Source organism: Amblyraja radiata, chromosome 15, assembly GCF_010909765.2.
Source record: "Amblyraja radiata isolate CabotCenter1 chromosome 15, sAmbRad1.1.pri, whole genome shotgun sequence".
Taxonomy (NCBI): domain Eukaryota; kingdom Metazoa; phylum Chordata; class Chondrichthyes; order Rajiformes; family Rajidae; genus Amblyraja; species Amblyraja radiata.
In genome coordinates, this window is record NC_045970.1 from 10,332,142 (window position 1) to 10,341,550 (window position 9,409).

The window sequence follows — 9,409 nt, forward strand, 5'->3', positions numbered from 1 at the left end:
CCGGGCCATAACAATGTGTTTTTGAGCTCTAAGCAGCCCAAGCATCGGCTTTAATAATTTGGTAAATAACCTGGGGGCTGAAGTTAACTCATTAAGCAACGTTTTAAACTGCCACAGTTACCTCATCCAGCTAAATTTCAAATATCTCCGGTGATCCCTGTGAATGTGCACCGAATAGTATGCATCTTTGAGATCGATGCATGCCATAAAGCATCCTTTGGAAATCAGTTGTTTGGTAGTAACGAAGTTTTCCATTTTTAAAATGTCTATATTGCACATGAGAGTTAAGTTGTATTAGATCAAGAATGATTCAACATCCTCCATCCCCCTTTTGTGTATAATGTGTGAATTTCAGCTTGTATATCCAAACCTTCTTGTTTGGAATGAACAAATGCCCGGCTTGGTGTATGTTGTGTGGGTGGCAATGAGTTGGGAAGAAATTCAATTTGGAACCCTTGTATACTGTGCAGTATAAACGGATCTGATGTTATCCCTTTATCGGCATTCGTGCAAAAAACAACTGTAATCTATCACCAAATTGTAACTGGTCCACACACTCCATGTTCCGGAAAGAACCAGACTCACCTACCTCCATGGTTACCGGTGGTCTTATGGTAGGCCCAAAGGCCCCTGATGCGGGTTCTATTTTCATCCTCGAGATTTGGAGGGTAGGGCTGCTGGGGTGTGTGGATCGCGCTTTTTTCATGAGGGCCGGTTTGGGCCTTAGCCTAAAAGGCCTCTGTCCAGAGAATCAGCTTTCGAGCTGCTACCAGCTTCAGTGAACCGCTTACTGCTGATGGAGGCGCAGGGGTGTTGTCGCCAAAACGGTGAAGCTTTGCTCGTCGTTGGTGCCTTGATTAGCCCGACAGCTTTTGCTTCCTCATCCAGGTCTTTTACCTGTTTGGGTAGGTCTTCCCCGAAGAGAAGATTCGGCGGCTGGACATTGCTGGCCTTACATGAGCCTGCAAATTTGGGATTTAAGGCAGGTCTGATGGCGTTCTTCCGAAAGCAGTTTATTTCGAAGTGTGCATTGCACATCAACGCCAGGGCATCCTGCTGGACGTCCGATAAGGGCCCGCCATCCACAGATCTGGCAAATGCCGTGATGCCTGAGGCCAGTAATTTTAAAATTCTTTGGAGTTTCATTTCCTGGGCTTTGATGCCCCCTCCAATAAATCCCCAGATAGAGCTGTTCACTGTCGGCACTTTCAGGGATGCACCATTTACAGGTGTATGGTGTTTTGCAGCTGTCACCTGTTCCTGTAATGATGTGACGTGAGGTCATTGATGCTGGAAGCCAGCTCTTCTTGCAGCGGCTCCCTTGTTTGCGAGGGTATCGCAAACCTTGATGCCATGGGAGCCAATTCTTGAACCTCACGCATGCATTCCAGTATGTTTCACGGACATACCTCCGAATTCGGAGTCAGTCATATACTGACCCCTGACACTCCCCTCCTCAGAGTGGGAGATATTAAGCAGCCCTGAAACAGGCGCTGCCACAGGTACCGAAGGAAACCTATGCTGATATGTCTCCGTATCACGGAGCATATTATGATGGAGCATCCTCTCCATGAGGTGCTCCACCTGGGATAAATGCCCGAGGACGCTACCCATATTTGTCGGAGGGGAACCCTCCTGGCCTGACTCGTCCGAGTCCACAGGCTTCTCAGACTTCCGTTTGGCTTTACCCCCTTTCGGGATTGCCAAAGTGCTTTGGGCAAGCACCAAGTCTGTAGTCGCTGACCACATTGTCAGCGACTCTGGCGGCGAACCCGACGGCCGCTGGTTACCCGCGCTCCCGCGGTCCTCCCAAGCCGGTTTCCCCATGGCCCGTCTGGATTTCGCCCTGGATTTCCATATCCGCAGCAAAACTCTGTAAAAGAGAATTCCCCAACCAAAAAATACGACCTGAGAATAAGTTTAAAAACTTACCGCTGGCGGAGCGACGCTCCTCCCAGCCAGTCATGCGCCATGCGTTAGAACGTATTGACGCGCATGTGGGCTGGCGGGCTTCTTCACGTTGTCACTCACGTGACTTCAAAGTAAAACATACATTTAACAGCTGACTAAAAACAACAAAAGAAGAAAACGGCGAGACAGAGTAGGCGAGGCTGCCATCGTGCGGCGCTACCTGGTAAAGATGGAATTGCTCATAAAACATACTTTATTGAAATCTGCCAACGTTAAATGCACAACTAACAGCTGTGGCCATAACAACTATATCTTGAGGATCAAGCCACATGTGCAGTCTCAAACAGTAAACTCGCATTCATGTGTACGATGATTCTCAGTGGCCCTCTAGCCAACTGTCTGGTTAAAGATAGTACAAAGATCTCCAATGAGGTAGATGGGAATCAGGCCCACGCTCCAGCTGAAGAGAGGACTAATCAGATGCCTGATAACAGTTGGGTAGAAACTGTCCCTGAATCTGGAGGTGTGCGTTTTCAGACTTCTGTACCTCTTGCCTGATGGTAGAGTAGAGAAGACACCGAGGTGGGATGGGTCCTTTATTAGTCTGGTGGCTTTGCCGAGGCAGTGTGAAGGCGGTGGAAGGGAGGTTGGTTTGTGAGATGGTTCTGAGCTACAGCTACTACTCTCTGTAATTCCTTGCTGTCTTGGATGGAGCTGTTCCAAAACCATGCTGTGATGCATCCTGATGAAATGCTTTCTGTGGCGCATCTGTAGAAGTTGGTTAGGGTTGTTGTGGACATGCTAAACATCCTAAGCCCTCTAAAGAAGTAGAAGCATTGGTGTTCTTTCTTGGCCATCGTCTGGATGTGGCTGGTCCAGCACAAATTGCTTGTGATTTTAATCCCAGGATCTTGAAGCTTTCGATTACCTCTACTTCAGCATCATCAATTAATACCGGGTTGTGTGTATCGCTTCACTTCTTGAAGTCAATCACAATCTCCTTTGTCTTGCTGACATTGAGGGAGAGGTTATCGTCTTGGCACCAAATTACAAGGTTCTCAGTCTCCTTTCCGCTCTCCGTCTTGTCATTATTAGATATCTGGCAAACTACAGTGGTGTCGTCTGCGAGCTTGTAGATTCAGTGATGGTGTGTGCCTGCATAATAGTCCACCTTGGACTGATGGATTGGTGCAAGTTAGATGTGTATCACCAAATGCAAGACAATTGTAGCTCCAATCAGATAAAGTTGCAGGGAGGTTTGCTGGTGTTGCTCACGAGGGTTTATACTGGAATGGCAGGGGGGTGGAAATCAAAGCTGCAGGTCAGCAAATGGAAGAGCTGATGAGAAAGTGGAGGCTACAACAAGTCTCAAAGGAAGGACAGGCAGGCGGTAGGTTCATGAATATGGGGATAATAAAGGGCTGGAGTGTGTTTACTGCAATGCAAGGAATATTGTGGCTAAAGCTGATGAACTAAGAGCCTGGACCAGTGCTTGGAATGTGTTGGCCACCAATTGGTTGTTGTGGTCATTACCGAAACCTGATTGAGAGACGGACATGGCAGACAGCTCAACGTGCCTGGGTTTCGAAGTTTCAGACGAGATAGAGATGGAGGTAAAAGAGGTGGAGGAGTTGTTTTACTAATCAGGGAGAATGTTATGCTGGGACTCAGAGAGGACATAGTGGAGGGTACGTTTACTGAGGCACTATAAGATAATCTAAAAAAATAAGAAAGGAGCAATTAATCTAATGGGAGTAAAACAAGCCACCCAATAGCCAGCGTTAGAAATAGGATCTGACATGTAGCCAGATTACAGAAGAATGCAAGAACTACAAGGTTCTTGCAATGGGTGACTTTAACATCCCCAATATTGACTGGGGCTTACCCAGGGCAAGAGGATTAGATGGGGCAGAATTGGTTAGCTGTATCTGGCCACCTAAACTATAGGCTGCTGAGCCTCACATCAGCAATAGGGAAACTATCGGAGAGAATTCTTCGAGGTAGGATTCACTCACGTTTGGAAGAGAATGGGTTAATTAAGGGTAGCCACTATGGCTTTGGACATGGCAGGTCATGTCTTGCCAATTTGATTGCTTTTTGAGGAGGTGACAAAGGAGATTAATGGAGTGGCGGATATATGGCGGACATGGTTTTTAGTAAGGCTTTTGATAAGGTCCCTCATGGTAGGCTGATCCAGAATATTAAAATGTACAGGATTCACTATTCCATGGCTGTATGAATTCAGAATTGGCTTATTCATAGAAGACTGTGGGTTGAGGTGGAAGATAGATATTTTGGCTAGAGGTCTGTGACCAGTGGAGTTCCTCAGGGAACTGTACTGGGACCTCAGCTGTTGACGATATATATAAATGCTGTGGACATAAACATAGATGGGTTGGTGAGTATGTTTGCCCAGGTTCCCAAGTTAGGATTGTGATTGTAAAATAATTTTCTCTACATTCAGGAAAATCAACCCATTTGATTGTCATCTCTTCCATCATCCTGAACATGCACTGCAATCCATTAATGATTCGCATGTCTACAGGGTGTAATGAGCTCTGCAACTTACCTCGGTCTTCCTTGCCAATACTTGCCATGCACTCTGCATCTAGAAAGACATGGCAGAAATCTCGAAGTGCACATTCAAACCATCTTCATCTTCTAAATCAGAAAAGATTGTGGAATGGTGGTGAGGAGTGCAATGTGAGAAGGAACCTTAAATATGAGCATGCCCCCATCTTCAATCATCTATATATCCCTGCCAGACACAGACTCTTTGGGAACCATTCATATTCAATATACCCTCCTCCAGACTACTTAGGTTTTTTGGCACCTGTAATGCTAACCAGGATAATGGAGAAACCTTTTCCTGCATGTATAATACACATATCATGTTGTAGAAATGTGTAAGCTGGGATATGCGTATAACCATTGGATAAATGGTAAGGCAATGAGGAGGTGGTGGGATACTCAAAAGTTACATAATATTAATCATTAAGATTTTTGCCAACTGAATGATGAGTGCATCAGTGCAGAGTTATAGTTGGAGAAATGAGATTTGCAACATGTTTATTGACCGTGGCTATTTTTGCAATATCATTAATTTTTTTTGCAGAATTGCATCCATGTCCATCTCATCTTGCTCCTGGTCTTGAACTCTTCGGCCATGTCCTACCACCACAGTTTTATGGTCAGTTCACTTCAAGGAAACCTGAGCCTCGTGACTGAGAGAACCTTTTTTTCTTTGCTCCAGCTCTTTGATCGAAACCTCAATGGAGGCATCAGGAAACTGAGTTGCCACACATGTCCATATTCATTCATTCATTCATGCATCATCGTTGAAAACATTAGCGACGCAGTGGTGCTGATTTCCGACGGGAACAGTGACGGACGCACCACACATCTCTGTCCTCCAGTTCCTGCGGACTTCCGCCGCTGGAAGTATAGGATTTTGGTGTGTGTGCTTTATCATCATTCCTTACAATGCTGTGTACGACAGTGATCGCAACTTCTACTGAAGTGTGGATGGCCGTTGGCTCGCTAGAAGCTCATCCGCCCTTTGACAGGTCTTGTTTTTGGTCCTGCTGGGGGTCAACAGCCCCCTCCTCACCTGGCAAACCAGATGGGGGAGACGGTTTAGTCGCCGACTATCCGACCATGGAGCAGGTTGCACGGGATTAGATGGTACCCGTGGTGGGGGGAACTCCCCCCGACCTGACCTGTCCATTTGGGTTGCATCAAATTATTGATGTAATGATTTCTGCAGCGGTTAAAGTCAATAAGCATCGCAAAATTAGGCAAAATTCAATCAACTAAAGATAGACACAAAAAGCTGGAGTAACTCAGCGGGTCAGGCAGCATCTCTGGAGAAAAGGAATAGGTGACATTTCGGGTCGAGACCCTTCTTCAGATCCGAAATTGATAAAGGGTCGAGACCCAAAACATCATCTATTTGTTTCCTCCAGAGATGCTGTCTGACCCACTGAGTTACTCCAGCTTTTTGTGTCTATCTTTGGTTTAAACCAGCGTCTGCAGTTCCTTCCCACACATTATGATCAACACTACTTGGGTACAGCTGGTGTTAGACAATCACTAATAACAGCCCCTGAATGACTGTCAGTTCAACGAGATGCAAACTTGGCACCAGCTCATTGCAGCAATCACTTCAGTCAGGAGCTTCAATGAGTTTCAAGTGCAAGCTGCATGGTCAGACCAACATGGATCATATTCCTACTGTGATTCAATGTTTTCAGCACAGTCGGTATTCTAACAATCACCCTGCAGCTGACTGCAACTGTTAAAATGTACAAGCTATCCAACGTGGAACGGAAAAAACATGACGCATAATTAATGTGTGCAAAAGGATTCTGAAAAAAAATAGTGTTTTGTTTACATAGTTTTATACTTTGTTTGAATGTCACTCATTCTGTTGGTTATGTCTTTGACAGATGGAGCTGAAGGAAACTTTCCAAATTCATCCTTGCGTGTTGCTGCCCACAGCATTTCATCTGAAAGTGTTGACTGGCATTTAACAACAATAGACTTCAGATCTTACTGCTAACTGGGCACATTTTCTCCCCATGGCCTGTTTACTGGTGGGGGCTCTCCTTCTGGTAGCCCAAGCCTATACGGTGCACTCAGGAACTTCTCAGTGGAGGGAAGGAACTCTGCTTCAGTCATTAAAATACCACGGTGAATTAGAAGGCAATGAATCCGAACATAAGTCACCACTGCCGCAGACTTCCATTACGAGCCAAATAATTCCACAAACCATCATTATTGGTGTTCGCAAGGGTGGAACCAGGGCTCTGTTGGAGATGTTGGACATTCACCCTGATATTGTAGTTGCTGCCACTGAGGTCCACTTTTTTGATTGGGATGAGAACTATGTGAAAGGTTTAGAATGGTACAGAACGCTGATGCCTTTCTCTTACCCGCACCAAACCACAATAGAGAAAACCCCAGGCTATTTCACATCGGTTAAGGCTCCAAAAAGAATCCATGATATGAACAGTTCTACCAGATTGTTGTTGATTCTGAGAGACCCGACTGAGAGAGTGATCTCGGACTATACCCAAGTATACTACAATCGGCTGGAAAACCACAAGCCTGTCCAAGCCATAGAGGAAATGGTCATTAAAAATGGAGCACTCAATACTAAATACAAGGCCATCCAGAGAAGTCTGTATGACATTCACATGGGCAACTGGCTACATTATTTTCCACTGCACCAAATACACATAGTTGATGGCGGGGCTCTTATTAAGAACCCAGTGGAAGAGTTACAGAAAGTGGAAATATTTCTCAACATTCCTGCTAAGATAATGACGTCAAATTTCTACTTTAATCAAACCAAGGGGTTCTATTGTCTTCGAAGTGATGGCAAAGAAAGATGTTTACATGAATCCAAGGGTCGACCCCACCCGGTTGTGAACGGGACTGTGCTGAAGGAGCTGCACGCTTACTTTAGAGAACACAACGAGAGATTTTTCAGGATGGTCAAACAATCCTTTAACTGGCATTAAAGCACGTGGAAGATGCAAGTCGCCTCAGCGAGGGTTAAAGCAATTGAAACCATTTTGCGATTTTGTAACGGCATCCTTTTTAATTCATGGACAAATTAGAGCAGTTTGTGGTCTGCTGCCATAGTTGGTGGGCAGGGTCAACCAATCGCCACACGAAGGCTGGACAATAACATCAACAGATTGCGTCATTGGTGAGAACAAACTTAGAACTCCCAATTTTAAAGAAGAGAAACGTGCCCAGTGACAAAACATTCCTTGATGGAAACAAGAAACATTAATATACAGTATATTTCAACGGAATTGACACTGCTGATATGTTCCAACGGTATGAATATAGATGAGAAATATTGACAACCCTTGTCAATTATTCTTTGCTTAATTGGCTTGTTACCATTTATGTTCTGCTGAGTGTTGCTTCCCCAACCAGTTGACCTGGAATTGCATTTCCATTTCCAATTGAGTGTGTAAATGACCACCACCAACCTTCTCCAATAAAGGTATTTTGCATGTTTGAAGATGCATGATATTATTTCTGTTTAAAATATTCATACGTAATAATTCAGAAATGAAAGTGGCAATGGACTTGTGTTACTATATTCAATACATATACTGTAATATATTGTAAATGGTTAGATAAAATTATGATTTGTGAACTTATTACTCATAGTTGCTTTAAATTAACAAGAGCTCCAATGTAAACCTTTTTCTCTGCCGTCTTTGTGCTATTTATATTAAAATAAATAATATTTTTTTACATAATCCATGTTTCGTTATATAATTGTCTACAGCGTACTTCTAGCATTCAAACTATAAAAAGGAACTAAGTTGTTGCAACACCATATATAAATTCATTTTTAGGATACATGGGGACAAAAGGAAAGACTTAATAAATACCAATGATCTGCTATATATGTATACTCATCTACATTTCAACCTGAACCCCATTGTGTAAACAAATTTATTAAACGTTTTCAATTAAGAATATGATGATGTCATTGATCATTAAAATGTTAACAGAAGCTTTTCAATGACTAAACAACTGATTTTATTCTAAAATACTGCTCAATTTAGAGAGTGTTACTGGATAATTGATATTGATTATTTTAATGGATAAAATCTATCAAGTTTTCAAAATAAACTTTATTCATAGTGCATTAGCAACAATGGCAATTGATTGTAAAATTCTAAATATATAAATAGAATTAAATTAAATAGAATAAAATTAATATGCACAAAGCTCATCCATAAAACTGCCTTTTAATTCAGATTCCTCTTCAAAAAAATGAAGAGATTCAATCTTATTTCATTTTGGTGCGGAAATGCCATCACAATCCCATCAGGTTAAGGGTTGAGCTGCACATACATTTGTTCCAGTGGTTTCATCTTCTGTCAGTTGTAATCACGTATTGCAACTCATTTGTCTTCTCAACTTGCAAGGACTTTGCAGCCAGTCTGACAGTTGAATTCATATCCTCCATCCTGATAGATCTCTGCAACCTTCTCTCAATGTATTAAATTATAAACCAAGAAACCAGTTCAAACCTGCCAATAACTCAATTTTTAAACATTATAGGCATAGCACTAATACTGTACAAATTCTCATTGGCCACACTTCTATTCTGAGTTATTTGTGGTCATTTCAATTGTTGGATAACAGGTTTTCTATAAACTACCACAATTCCACATAACACATCCCGTTCTCAAATCTTTAGAAATATTTGTCTAATGGATCAATAAATATATATTCACATAATTGTCCTGAAAATTGTTGCAGGCCACACATTGTATTGAATCACTTCACATTATGGTAAAAGGCTTGGATAGAGTGGATGTGGGGAGGATGTTTCCACTAGGACCAAAGGTCATAGCCTCAGAATTAAAGGACGTTCTTTTAGGAAGGAGATTAGGATGAATTTCTTTAGTCTGAGGGTGATGAATCTGCGGAGTTCTTTGCCACGAAAGGCTGTGGAGGC

The 9,409-nt window shown here is 43.0% G+C and overlaps 1 protein-coding gene across 1 annotated transcript in view; it reads left to right on the forward strand.

Moving 5' to 3' along the window:
- LOC116981020 (heparan sulfate glucosamine 3-O-sulfotransferase 1-like) overlaps positions 1 to 8,190 on the forward strand; it is a 194,452-nt gene extending 186,262 nt beyond the window's left edge. Inside the window, exon 2 of the mRNA XM_033033630.1 lies at positions 6,360 to 8,190. Coding sequence (XP_032889521.1) covers positions 6,492 to 7,436 — 945 coding nt within the window. The 5' untranslated portion in view covers positions 6,360 to 6,491 and the 3' untranslated portion in view covers positions 7,437 to 8,190. The remainder of the gene's footprint in view (positions 1 to 6,359) is intronic.
- Positions 8,191 to 9,409: the final 1,219 nt, after the last annotated feature.